At 50.0% G+C, this 13,817-nt stretch overlaps 2 protein-coding genes across 2 annotated transcripts in view; both read right to left on the minus strand.

The window, feature by feature from the left end:
* The window catches only part of cep131 (centrosomal protein 131), a 41,888-nt gene extending 41,583 nt beyond the window's left edge, over positions 1–305 (minus strand). The window contains exon 1 of the mRNA XM_079756661.1: positions 241–305. The gene's annotated coding sequence lies outside the window, so the exon portion shown is untranslated. The remainder of the gene's footprint in view (positions 1–240) is intronic.
* A 276-nt stretch (positions 306–581) lies between these two features.
* rnf213b (ring finger protein 213b) overlaps positions 582–13,817 on the minus strand; it is a 35,937-nt gene continuing 22,701 nt past the window's right edge. Inside the window, 23 exon segments of the mRNA XM_079757236.1 lie at positions 582–1,072; positions 2,034–2,212; positions 3,460–3,549; positions 3,813–3,896; positions 3,899–4,012; positions 4,885–4,962; positions 5,362–5,563; positions 6,096–6,276; positions 6,368–6,451; positions 6,877–7,012; positions 7,325–7,573; positions 8,071–8,165; positions 8,736–8,901; positions 9,226–9,376; positions 9,473–9,570; positions 9,666–9,700; positions 9,792–9,879; positions 10,309–10,551; positions 10,644–10,748; positions 11,135–11,257; positions 11,855–12,051; positions 12,735–12,939; positions 13,530–13,641. Of these exon segments, the coding sequence (XP_079613362.1) occupies positions 934–1,072; positions 2,034–2,212; positions 3,460–3,549; positions 3,813–3,896; positions 3,899–4,012; positions 4,885–4,962; positions 5,362–5,563; positions 6,096–6,276; positions 6,368–6,451; positions 6,877–7,012; positions 7,325–7,573; positions 8,071–8,165; positions 8,736–8,901; positions 9,226–9,376; positions 9,473–9,570; positions 9,666–9,700; positions 9,792–9,879; positions 10,309–10,551; positions 10,644–10,748; positions 11,135–11,257; positions 11,855–12,051; positions 12,735–12,939; positions 13,530–13,641 (3,154 nt within the window). The 3' untranslated portion in view covers positions 582–933.

Here is a 13,817-nt window from a genome sequence, read left to right on the forward strand (position 1 = left end):
TCACGAAGCATCACTCCCACTGGATTGATGTAAACCGGACGAACCCGACGTCACAATGTTACCTTCATGTTGTCACCTGAAGTCACACGTCACACTTTCACCCCTCATCCTTCACAACACTCCTTAGTGAAACGAGCAGCTGTCTCCGGTTAAACCATCCTCATCCCTTCATCCTCAGCCCGGTCCTCAACAGTTAAGCCTTTCATCACCCGAGACGTCACAACACGCGGCGGTACTCACGCTGACGGAGAGCCGTCCACAGCATCGCTCGGTGAACACGGAGTCAGATATAAACACGAACCTCCTCCTCTCTGTGCGATGGAAGTCGTGTGGTCTCCACACGGATTTATAACCTCCGTGGTGACGTCGTCACAGCGCAACGGCGCAACGGGACGGAGACTCCGCCCCTCGGCAGCCGTGATTGGCCGAGAACACGCGCTGTGTATGTTGTGGAGGACTTGATAGGCGGCAAGAGCTGCCTGTAAAGAGGCCCCGTCACACGGGGCGTGGCTTGGTTTGTTAATGGTTGGTTGAACTGAACAAAAAGGGGTAATAATAAGAGTGCAAGTGGTTTTACCATCTATGGGTTTAGTGATTTATTAACAGACGCCATCACAGGTTTCTATATTCATACAAATACATTTGTAAGGCAGAGGCAGAAACAGATTTCAAAAGTAAGACTCATTAAAAAAAAAGTAAGACTTATTAATTTTATGAATTACTGCTAATCAAATAAAAACATCCCAACATTAACCATTAATGTAAACAAGCAGCTCTAACAGGCTTTGGTCCCGAGGACTAGGCTACATTAAGCACAAGATTGGCCCAGAGTTCCCAAGTTAAAAAATAAATCATGTCCAAAATCATCAAGGCATCAAGCAATGTGTGGACTTTAAAACGGAATGGACCGTAGAATGTTCCGTAGCCGCGACGCTATCCTCTCTTAAACGCCACCGCCATCCTCCACACCTCCGCCCCTTTGGCCAGGGTGATGTCGCCCGGTAGCGAGTCCAGTCCCTGCAGAGGGGGGAGGTTCTTCAGCTCCAGATGGCTCTCTAGAGTGCCCTTGATGCTGGAGACAGTAGGGGGGGATGCAACAGTTAGCTTCACTGGTGTCTTCCCACATGCCTCCCTCCTCACTGGGCCAGCTGCCAGCTCAACACTGATGACCTGTGGCTCTGGTAGGGGGAGCTAACCTAAGCACCGGTCATTCCCTTGATGGATGGGGGCCTTGAAGGGGGGGGGGGGGGGGGGGGGGGGTCATGTTCTGGCCCTAGGAAGCGAAAGGAGTTCAGCTCCCTAGGGGGCTGTGCTGGACACGACCTACACACTCCTCTGAGCCTGCAAGGGCCCTTCATTGAATTCCTTTAGAGCGCAGCAGTCATCCTTTAGGCTGACAAACGGCACACTTCTTAGCGGTTAGCTCCCAGCTTCAACACAACCAGGAGAACGAGTCAAGTCACCGCTTCAGAGTGAAACAGTGTGATACGAGGAGGCCTTGTGGCGCTTACCTTCAGCGTGTTTCCGATATTCCTTATTATTCTTATTATGTGTCTTATAAATGATTGCAAGTGCAATCATAAATGCAATGTATACAAACAACTAGTGTCGTCTTCAAAACAAAATGTAATTTATTCTGATTTAATTTAATTTCTCTCCTGTTTCTGTCTTCCCAAGTCTTCCTAAGCTTCTCGAATCTCGAATCTTGTTCCGGTTTTCTTTGTTTTGATAAAAGCAATTCGACGAGGATTATGAAAACAAGGACTTCTGGTCAAAAACATCTACTGATTGTGTGTTGCATCAACTAATCATTCACACAGTCACACACACACGCACGCACATACACACAGGCACACACCCCCCCCCCCCACACACACACACACACACACACACACACACACACACAAACACACACACACACAAACACACACACACACACGATTGCACACAACCTAGGTGAAAAGCAGAAATCATTGAGTTCAATCCCGCACGGCTTTAGGGGCCGGCGGTGGATTGGATGTGGAGGGTCTTACTCCCAGTGGGGGCTGTACTCCTGGTCCGGCGCCCAGCCGCTGGTCTTCAGCAGGAGGACCTCGTGCAGCTCCCGGGTGAACCCCCCCATATCGGCCGAGGTGAGGAACACCGTCAGCCCCCTCCTCTCCTCTGCCGTCAGCTTCTGGCAGAACTCAGAGCGCAGAGCGGGGAACGGCTCCTACAGGACAGGGGCCACAGAGGAGCTTCATACAGGATGAGCTCAGCTGACTTTACCTGCATCCCAGAGTCAAAGGGCTTCAGGCCCCAAGGGAGGACGGCCCCTCGCCCGCCAAAGAGCATCGGAAACCTTGAGCTATCAATGAAGACCCGGAGGTGGCCTTCAGTAGAGGGGTCCCCCTCCCAGGGTACAAAACAGTTGAACCCACATAATGATAACAGTTAGAGTCACAATAATCCCAGATGGGACCCCTAGGGACTGCAGATGAAAAGTAGTTATTTTGACTAATTCTGGCATATTTACATGGTTTCTTTTAAACCATAATGTTCATAAATATGCATGGACCCTATCAAATGAACCCCCCCAAAAGAGATGAAAGCCCATCAAAACTCATATTGTGGCTGTGGTGAATTCAAACTATTTCTCTTCCGTACAGGGGGTCAGACACTGGGGCCCCCTGCTGTGTGTGGGGGCCCGGGCGCCACACTTTACACAGATTTACCGGCCAGACTGCTGCCCCCCCCCCCCATGGCCCTAGGGGTCGGGACCCAGCCCCAGGCTGGGGTCAACCGCACCGTGAAGAGTGACTAAAAGGTATCAGCCCACAGAGGGTCTCTCCACGGAGCCCCATGGGTTGTCTTCTTACAATAACTTAAAATAACTCTTCTTAAAATAACTCTTCCTACAAAAAATTGTTATTTTAGTTAATTAACTCATCTTTGTTTAATGTGTTTTAAAGAAGCACTAAATGACTAAATTAAAATTTAAGTAAAGTAAATAAGTAATGCTCTAATTAATGAATTATAAACGCAGTGAGATTTGGGTATGAATCGCTGCCAACACTCTACCAAGCAGAATAACATTCTGTACTCTAACCACCAGGGCTAGGCTAGCCTCAGCTGTAGCCTCACTGCTAATCCACACTCTGGAATGTCTGTCCAAGTGTCAGCACACAGGCCAGGAATGTGAGGAAGAATTGACGTGAAGAGCTTCTTAAATGCATCTTCCAGTGGACACCTTCTACTGTCCCATCTTCTACTTCTTCTACTGTCCCGTCTCATCTACTTCTTCATCTACTGTCCTGACTTCTTCTACTTCTTCTACTGTCCCGTCTCATCTATTTCTCCATCCACTGTTCTGTCTTCTTCTACTTCTACTGTCCTCTCTGCCTCTTGCCATCTCTAGCTCATCTCCCAGGGAGGGGTTCTGCAGGTCACATCATCGCCACGTCTCTGACCCCGACCCACCTGCTTCTTCCTCAGCCTGAGTTCGGACTTCCAGCAGGTCAGGAGCTGCCAGGTGAACACGCCGTGCTCCAGGCGAATCTGTCCCAGCGCCTGCGATGAAACAGAATTAAGAAGTTCAACGGATCCAAAAGGATTAAGGAAGCTTCCCGTTTCCCAGAGCTTAAGACAGCCGAAACCCTTTCATGTCTTCGTCAAATTCCTTCACGGATATCAATTTAATTTGGGATTACCGGGAGCCGGGGTATGAAAAAAAGAAAAGAGAATAATATGACGCGGATGAATCAGATGATGAAACAAAATCATCATTCATCGTGATGATGAAGATGACGGTGGTGATGATGAGGTCTCCCTACCTTGGCCACGCTGCTGGAGATCTGCGGGCCGATCTTCAGGGCCTCGGTGAGGTAGGTCATCAGAGGGTCCCCCGCCCCCCCCCCCCCGTCTTGCCCAGCAGACGTAGGCCGATCTCCAGTAGGTACACGGCGTCGCACGCGTCGGAGTAGGAGCGCAGCCCGCTGCGGACCGCCTCGCACACCGACCCCTTCAGGGGAGTCTGGAGCCACGAGAACACCGTGACTGAGACGCACCTCAGCCATAGATCCTCTAGCAGAGCTCTCACTCAGAGGGACTTTAAAGAGCTTTTAAGGAGAGTGGGGAGTGAACCCAGAAGCTTTCAGCTAGGAGTCAAACAACTTGCAACTGCAGCATTGTTAAATAGGAATATTTTAGGTTGATGTTTAAGGAATATTGTACTGGCTGTGTGTCTGCTTGTCAGTCTGGGAACTTATCCCTTGTTTTATTTATTTTGTTCTCCATGTTTTAGTCCATGTGTTATTTCTCCCTTTCCATCTAAAGGACCACAATGGAAACAAGCCATTGGGCTTCATTGTGTTTTTTAATCCTTTTGAACACTTCTGTTAATTGTTGTTCAATAAAGTTTTCAATCAATCAATCAAATATCTGAACCTTGTAGGTCAAACACGCAGCATTATCGTTTCAGTAACGGGACGCCTTGGCCCTTTGACAGTTCTAAATCAAGGCACAACAAATTCGTCTTTAACAACAATACTACTAATACTACTAAATATTACTAACTAATACAACTATGAACCATACGTTTCCTTGACAACATACAAACAATACAATCAAAGCCCATATATTTTTTTCACCTGATTAAAGTTGATTAAACATTTTTTTAAGATGAATGAAACTATTCCTAACATCGTTGGTAACTGTGGTATAAGTGGAATAAACCACTTGAGGAAGTTATTGGAAAGCAAAGTATATCAATGGTGGGAAACAACCTTGATTGATTGCTTGATCACCTGCACCATTACCAAGTAGTTAACTCTCTTGGACATGGACAGGGGCAGTTCCCCTCCCAGACCACACCGTGCAGTCATCACAACGTCCCGTGGTTCTCACCTGATGGACCTTCATCCTCACTTCCGACAGCACAACTGAGAAATCCTGCTGGTGACGGTTCAGGAATCGTTCATTGTCCTGATTAGAGCCAAAAAATATATGTTCAGTTGTTTAAAATTCACGAGACGCTGCATAGTCTCCCCCCGAATCCCCTCTTACGCACTTACTGTATGTTGTACGTCCTTGCACTTAAAACAAAGTACTTAGCATTGTGTAGCGTCTTACCCTAGTTGTCTGTGTTGTATACGGGGAATGGGTTAACCTAGTGATAGTTAGTGCTTGGCACTTGGTTCTATGAACATCCTCACTGTACCAACAGCGATGTATTGTTTCTCTTTCTCCAGACAAATGTACATATTGTAATTTGCTTTGGATAAAAGCGTCTGCTAAACGCCCTTAATGTAGATATAAATGTAAAATGCCAGGCGTCACTTAGAACCAGCCTTTATCGGGCGACTCGGCGGACGGCGTTCTCACCGCTTGGATGAGGGGTTTCCCGGCCAGGAAGCGACGGGCCAGCTGGGTTTGGATCCCTCGGAAGTCGTAGCTGTGCTCTGTCTCTTGGCCTTCCTTCAGGGTGTAGTGGCAGTGGGCGAGCACCAGGGGAAGAAGCTGCCTCTCTGGGTGACACAGGGCCAGCTGAGTGTCTGAGACCTCTTCCAGCTGCACACTGTACTCACTGGGAAGACGGAAAAGAAGAACATTATCGTGGATTATATCTCTATCTCTGTCTTATTTATCATAAAAGAGCTTTAAACTATTGTCAATCGCTCCTGTTCGGGTCTTCAATGAGAAAAACGGTTTAGGATGATCTACAACTCTCCGTTACGCGGAGCCTAGCAAGATGGCAGCTATGGGATTCTTAAAAAGATGTTTGGTTGTACTTTGTCTGTAATTGCCAGCATTATGAGGCATCATCGAATCATGATTTCATTTATCGCCTGTTTTGAAGGTTTCAAAACAACCGAGACAACAGATGAATCCTACGTCAATTTATCGTCTGACAATAGAGAATAAACTAATGCCGTGAATGGCATTATTTTTTCTAATGCCGTGAATGTTTGTTTGCAGTGGTGGCATTAGCCAATCACAGAGGAGCTTCGTCAGTGGTCCGGGCAGAAGTGGAGGTGGAACCCTCTACTGTGTTCTGTGGTCTGAACCTCCAGGTAAACCGGGCTGACGGAGCCTTGGGGGCTGGCCGTCGTACACACCTGTGCTCTTGGTTGTTGATCTTCCGGGCCCCCGCCACCAGGCTGTTGTGGGTCTTGGACAGGAAGTCCACCAGGTTCCGAAGGCAGGACCCCGGCCCTCTTCGGTCGGGGACCAGGAAGGCCCCGGAGCTGTCCGTGGTGATCGGTTTCTCACACAGCCTCACCTCCAGACCCAGCTCAGCTGCTCAGCGGACACACGTAGCGGTGAATGAAGCTTTACCGTCTTAATCCCAGATGTGTGGTTTGAAGCGGCGAGGCTGGCGAGTGCTTACCATCACGGGCCATCTCCAGTCGAAGACAGTTCCACACGTCCACGAACCTCTCCACACGCTGCGAGACCACTCTGCGCTGGTGGCCTGCCGGCGACAAAACAAAAAGCGTCATAATGTGTGTTTGTGGGCGGCATGTGGCTCAGGAGGTAGAGCGGGTTGGTTGGTAACCGGCTGGTAACTCGGACACTCCCATCCCCGGAGTGTCGAGGTGTCCCTGAGCGAGACACCTCACCCTGACTGCTCCTGACCAGCTGGCTGTCGCCCTGCGCGGCTGTCGCCCTGCGTGGCTGTCGCCCTGCGTGGCTGACACCGCCGTCGGTGTGTGAATGTGTGCATGAATGGATGAATGTTGGGCAGTATTGTAAAGCGCTTTGATTGACCACTGGTTAGAAATGCGCTGTATAAATGCAGTCCATTAACCATAAATTATTTGTTTGTAATTCATAGGTGTCCCATGTACTAGGGAACTGGGCCTCAGCTACGGTGTCGTTGAGGTCAGCTGACGTTACCTTCCGGAAACCGGTGTAATATCTCAGCGATGCTTTGGGATTCGTAGTCCGACAACGCAAGGGGAAAGATTCTGAGGAGGTCCGACTGCAGAGCTGCAAGCTCCGGGAGGTGTTGCAACTGTCTGACACAGGATATCTGAGACACAACAGACACATTTACATTTAGGGCATTTAGCAGACAATAAGTATAAGTACATTTTTGCCAGAAGAAAGAGAAACGAAATATCGTCAGTACACTAGGCTAAAAAAGCTCACAAAGCTTATCGCTCATTACCATTTGGTGTGTTCGCTGAGGTTTGAATGTTGTATCTTTGCCATGTTGTATAAATATGTAACATTTATATATGCAGGTTGTATAAAACATAGAAATAACATGTATGTGTTGTATAAAACGCCACAGAGAGCCGTCGCCGCGGCAGAGACGCGAGCCGTGAAATGCCAGGGCTACCTTCTCCAGGAAGAGCAGCAGCAGTCCCAGGTAGTTCCGCCCCGCGTTCTCCCCCACCAGCTGGTTGAACCGCTCCACCGTCACGCTCTCCGGAAGGCTCCAGAAGGCCGAGCACTGGGCGGGGCCGTCGGAGGGCAGAGCCAGCTGGGGCCCGGGGTCGGCGTACAGCAGCCTCATCAGGGGGCTCCCCGTCTGGGTGTCGTCGGCGGTGATCCTCTCCCGCGCCTCGTCCAGCGCCTCCTTCAGGTTCTACGGGGACAGCGGGAGAACGTCATCTCTGTCCTCAGATTAAAGCTGATGTCAAACCAGAGGAACAGCACCACCTGGTGGAATAGTTGATGTTAAATGGACTGCAATTATTCAGCACTTTTCTAACCAGCGGCCGCTCAAAGCGCTTTACAACACCGCCTCCCATTCACCCATTCATGCACAGATTCACACACCGACGGCGGAGTCAGCCACGCAGGGCGACAGCCGGCTCGTCGGGAGCAGTGAGGGTGAGGTGCCTTGCCCAGGGACACCTCGACAGCTAGGAGGAGCCGGGGATCGAACTGGCAGCCTTCTGGTTACCAGCCAACCCGCTCTACCTCCTGAGCCACATGCCGCCATCCTGGAACATTGGCGGTTATCACGAAAGCTGATCCTGTACTGGCTGTGCCCGTTGCCATGCAAAGCTGGCCAGCTGTGAGTGTGTTGGTGACTGTGTGCACACAGTAGGAGGAGACGTGAGCGGCTCTAAAGTGTACCTGGAGCACCGGGTCGATGACAGAGACACAGACGCGGATCTCAAACTCTGCCCGTCCCTTCCTGCTGGTCAGGTCGGGTTTGGCCCCACGCCAGCCTGGGCAGGAAGATACCACACAGACACAATGTATTGATCCATGGTTATGATTATGTCAGGGAACTGTTGACCAGGGATGCTACATCGTTACTGGAGATGGGGGAAAACATTGATTCATGTGAGTTCTAACCCTAACACTTATCATCGGGTTTAAGCACGAAACGTCCATGTACACATTTACATTAAGGGCATTTAGCAAGACGTTATCCAAAACGACTTACAATAAGAGCATTTGTCATAAGAAAGAGAAACAATAATATATCGCTGTCAGTACAATAAGGAGCAAGTGCCAAGCACTTACAATCACTAGGTTAACCCATTCCCCGTATACAACAAAGCTAGCTAGGATAAGATTCTGCACAGTGCTAAGTATTATTTTTAGGTGCCAGGACGTACAACATACGATAAGTGCTTAAGAGAGGTGTGGGGGGGGGGAGTCTTACTCTTACTGGAAACATATGAGGTTGATTCGCATCAACTTTGTTCTGTTCTGGTCCGCGGACAACGTTATACCCATGGGTCGAACAGAATCAGTACCGCTCCCTGCTGATTCCCATCCCCAGCGGTCACCTTGTGTATCCTCGCTGCACGCGGCGAGGATCAGATGGACCGTCACGGCCGCGTCGTCGGCATTCAGGTCCAGAGCACGTCCCAGCGCGGCCAGGTCCCGCTCCAGGTGGTCCCACAGGAAGACCACCACATCACGCGGGGTGGGGTGGACCATGCCAGTGACAACCTGACACAATTACAATCGATTTAAAGCGTTATTTATGTGGACCCTTCAAAACCCACCTTACAAATTGCTTGAAGGAAATATGAACGATTAGTAACATTAGATGTAAAGCAAAGGGTAACTATAAAAAGGAAAAGATGTCTTTTAAACATGAATACAGTAATGCATGTATGCAGGTAAAAAGACAAACTAAAGAAAATGCTAATTTGTAAAAATGCTTATTCAGCTAATTTGAACAGATACAAGCCAACGGGTCATGACAACAAACAAAGTTGATGTTGGTGTCAATTAAAAAGACGATTGCCCCCGGCTGGGGGCCCTTCCCACCACGCGGTTCTTGCAGGCCCCCTGCAGCATGGCGAGGTGCGTCAGCAGGCGCAGAACGCAGGACTGGGCGGGGGTCATCTGGCGCTCGGGGGCCTCGGACCGCTCACGGGCCCCTCCTAGGACGTGCCCGGTCCGGGTCTGATCTGTAGAGCTTTGGGTACACAAAAACGCACACGGCTTCAGTAAAAAAGCTAAAACACCAATAAGACAATAAATAAGTTGCAGGTGTGTTGTGTTTGTGTGTCACCTGTCCACGCGTTGAAAGCCGACAACTGGCGAGTGGTTATGCCCTCCTACTTTTGCGTGACAGTCTGGGCACTTTGACACTTCCACTGGCCTTCCACACTGTCAGACAATTTCAGAACGACAAACGAATGAAAAATAACCCAAACTAACAAATCGACTGACCTCGATGAATGAAATATTAGGTCATATCTTACCTCGCCCACAAAGATAAAATGTCCATTGGGACAACCTGCGTGTAAATAACAGACACAGTGTAAATACCCAGGCCAGGTGAACCACTGTAATCAGCCCTAGGATCATAACAACGGTTCTGTACTTACGATACATTTGCGTCTTTCGCCCTTTGCTAAGCATCAGTTGATGAACTTCATATGTGTGATCTTCAGGCATGGTCGGCAGGTAGAACGGCTGAAAGGTGAGGGCAAAGGGAGCTCCTCAGTGATTATGAAGCGATGAGGGAGGTTGTGTTTCTAAGCGAGCTCCTCAGTGAGTATGAAGCGATGAGGGAGGGTGTGTTTCTAAGCGAGCTCCTCAGTGAGTATGAAGCGATGAGGGAGGGTGTGTTTCTAAGCGAGCTCCTCAGTGAGTATGAAGCGATGAGGGAGGGTGTGTTTCTAAGCGAGCTCCTCAGTGATTATGAAGCGATGAGGGAGGTTGTGTTTCTAAGCGAGTGAGTATGACGTGTATGACGTTTCAGTGTATCATGACAACGGCTGCCCAGGGAGATAGCCAGCGTGGAGGGAGGCAACGCAGTTCGAGGACAGCAGCCTGTTAACTGCAGTTTAAGGGACGGTGCTTTGACAGACACAATGATCAGCCGGACCGCGCGGTCCTTACCGCAGCGCTGGGGGGTCTGAAGGCCATGAGGTGCAGCGGCGCCAGCAGAGGGGGCCCACTGAGGAGCACGGCGTCCTGGTGGACCAGCAGCTCCAGCAGGGCCCGCCTCCCCGGCCGAAGCCCCTGGCTGAGGGAGAGAGAGGAATCCGGGCCCCCGATCTGATTGGACAAGAGGGCGGTGCAGAAGGCCTTGACCGGCTCGGGCATGGGGTCCTTAAGGACGCCCTCCAGGGTTCTCCTCTCCTGTAGATCAGGTGGGGGGGGGCGAAGACACTTTAGAACCGATGTGATCGGCGGAACGGTACATACGTCGTGAGGAGTGGAACGGTGTTGACCTGCGCAGAGGGGCGGAGCCTGGGCTCAGGTGATACACAGCGGCAGGTGACCTGGCGGAACAGAGCGAGCGCCAGCAGGACGGTGGACCGGGGGCCGCTCTGCTTCTGAGAGGAGGGCAGACAGGACGTGCTGTGACTGTCGGAGCAACCGTTAAACAGAAAGGACGCACGAGAACGCAAATCATTTCACTATGTGCTCGATATGTTGTTCAGTTTTTCATTCTTCTTTATTTCGTTTTTTTAATTGCATAACCAAATAACTGTCAAAGGAAGTTCCAATATCCTATACATAGTTCTCCTTGTTCATGTTCATCACAATACAATTAATTAATATTAATTACAATGCAATTAATAATACAATGCATTAACATTGCATTAACATGTCATGTGACTGCAATTAACATTACATTGCAGTTAACAACACACTTCCTATTTTAATCTGTAAAACCAAGCCCTCCACCGGTCAACTAGCCCCTGGTCCCGGATCTGACCTGCAGCTCTCCCTGGAGGGCCTCGGTCCTGGCCTCCAGCAGCGCCTGGCCCACAGCGTCCCTCAGGGCTCGGTACGGGGGGCTGAGGCATAGGAAGGGGTCCTCCTCCGGGGGGATCGCGTTCTGTGGGCCGAACGGTGGAGGACAAACGGTTCACAACGTAGCAAAGCACATGGAAGTCACCCCATCGCCATGTGTGTCGGTGACGGGAGCCTGAGGTGCGGTATATCATTTTTGTATATACTTCAAGTGAACGCTCCAAAAATAAATAAGATAACACTTAATGACGGGATTTATTTGTTTTTATCAGCGGTATATTTGTTTTCATTAGCGTGACGCGATGACCGTCCGCGCTCCCCATGACGTAAACAATGACCCGAGTTTGAGATCTCAATCTCAGGATATTGCCCAATATCCCGAGATAGCGAACCAAGCAAATTGCGCCATCTTAGGAGGTTCACGTGTAGCATATACTAATACACAATATACTATACAATACACACAAGTGGGTGAAATACCTTCTTGCGTATTACAATTGTATTCCAAATAAAAAACCACTCATCCATGTGCAATAGAGACGAGAAAATAGGTGGGTTTTGAGGGTGGGTTTAAATTAAGGGAGTGTGAAACTCTTTTATTCAGATTATAATCAGGGTAGCGTTCCCCGGCGCTATTTGACACGCAGTGTATAGAAGAGAGGTGGGGGGGGGGGGTGTTCACCTGGATCTTCAGCACCTCCGGAGGGAACAGCCAGGCCCAGGCGGGGTCGCGCATGAGGCCCAGGATGTGTTCCCGGCCGGCCTGCCGGTGCAGGGCTCTGAGCAGGTAGACCCGGTACCAGTCGTTGGCGCGGTACTCCACCACCGCCCGCACCTGCAGCAGGTACTGATCGCACTCAAACTGCTCCTCCGAGGTTTCTGAGGACAGAACAACAGAACACATGTGGGGACGTTCGTACACAGTGGATACACTGGAATAAACTGAAGTCAGATGAACCAGATATTCTCATGATCCGGATAAGCTGTTTTTTATCAGCGCTATGGAACACACACGCACACAGACACACCTATACCTATATCTACACACACACACACACACACACACAAACACACCTATACCTATATCTACACACACACACACACACACACACAAACACACCTATACCTATATCTACACACACACACACACACACACAAACACACCTTTACCTATATCTACACACACATACACGCACACACTCACACACACACAAACACACCAACACACACACCTATACATTCACACATACGCACACACACACAAACATACGCACACATATCCTGTACTGGGGGGCAGCGTGACGAGGACAGGCTGCCCCCTCCTGTCCTGTACTGGGGGGCAGCGTGACGAGGACAGGCTGCCCCCTCCTGTCCTGTACTGGGGGGCAGCGTGACGAGGACAGGCTGCCCCCTCCTGTCCTGTACTGGGGGGCAGCGTGACGAGGACAGGCTGCCCCCTCCTGTCCTGTACTGGGGGGCAGCGTGACGAGGACAGGCTGCCCCCTCCTGTCCTGTACTGGGGGGCAGCGTGACGAGGACAGGCTGCCTCCATGAGCCCCCACCTGCGGCGCTGACCAGCATGCGAGCGGCGGTGGCCAGGCTGAGCCGGAGCCGGGCCATGTTGAGCAGGAACTCTGCGGGGTCCTCCTTCCTGTCGGGGGTCTGCCCCCGGGCCAGCCGGCTCAGGAACCGGCGCTCCTCCTCCCACCTCCTGTGTCGGCCCTCAGGGCCCTCGTCCCCCCCGACCACCGAGCTCAGCAGGGAGTCCTGGGGCCGGACCGATCAGGGTTAGCGCTTTGTGTGACGGGTTATGGTTCGATAAAGAGGTCACTGCTGCGGCTTACGGGTTTCCTTTGGTCACTGGACTCGTTGTACATTAGTCATGCAACATCTACAAATCAAGGGGTTTCCCAACATTGGATTAATTGCCCTGGAAATTATCCTAAATGCCCCGGGGGCGTTTTACAAGAGGGCCAAAATACGCCCGTGTCCAAAAGAGTTAATTTCTACCCTGGATCAGCCCAAAGGAACCGACCAGACCATTTTAAGCGCATTTCATGGTGAACAGAGACAATTATCATAGAATGAATACCAATTAAGTTAAATATAAAGGTAGGCAGAGTATATATCCATACATAAATTCACATATATATGTATATATATATATATATATACACACATATAGACATTCATGTATGCATACAAAAACAAAGCATCAAATCAAGCAGTATGGATGAAACAGGATGTGGAGGAAGAGAGGCCTCAGTGGAGATGAATGGTGGTGGGTGAACTGGGAGGACTGGGAGAACGGGTCGGTTCATGGTAAACAGAATGTGGTGCGGTGGATTATTAGTGACCTGGAAGCAGTTGAGGAAGAGCAGGTAGAGGCCGGTGCGGTTTCCCCCTGGCACTACGTCCTCCTCCAGCCTCCTCAGGTACTTCTGGATGTGGCCCTTCACCTGCTTAAAGCTGAGCCAGTCATCCAGTTCGTTAGAGGGTCAATTACCGGCCATCCGTGATAATGATGATAATAATACCTATATTATGAACGCTAATAATGAAACTAAATGATTATGAACAGTTCATAATGAACAGCGATTCATTAATACTAAAGAATGGATAATGAATAATGAACAATTAATAAT

This window comes from Pollachius pollachius, assembly GCF_949987615.1.
Source record: "Pollachius pollachius genome assembly, chromosome: 19".
NCBI classification, from domain to species: domain Eukaryota; kingdom Metazoa; phylum Chordata; class Actinopteri; order Gadiformes; family Gadidae; genus Pollachius; species Pollachius pollachius.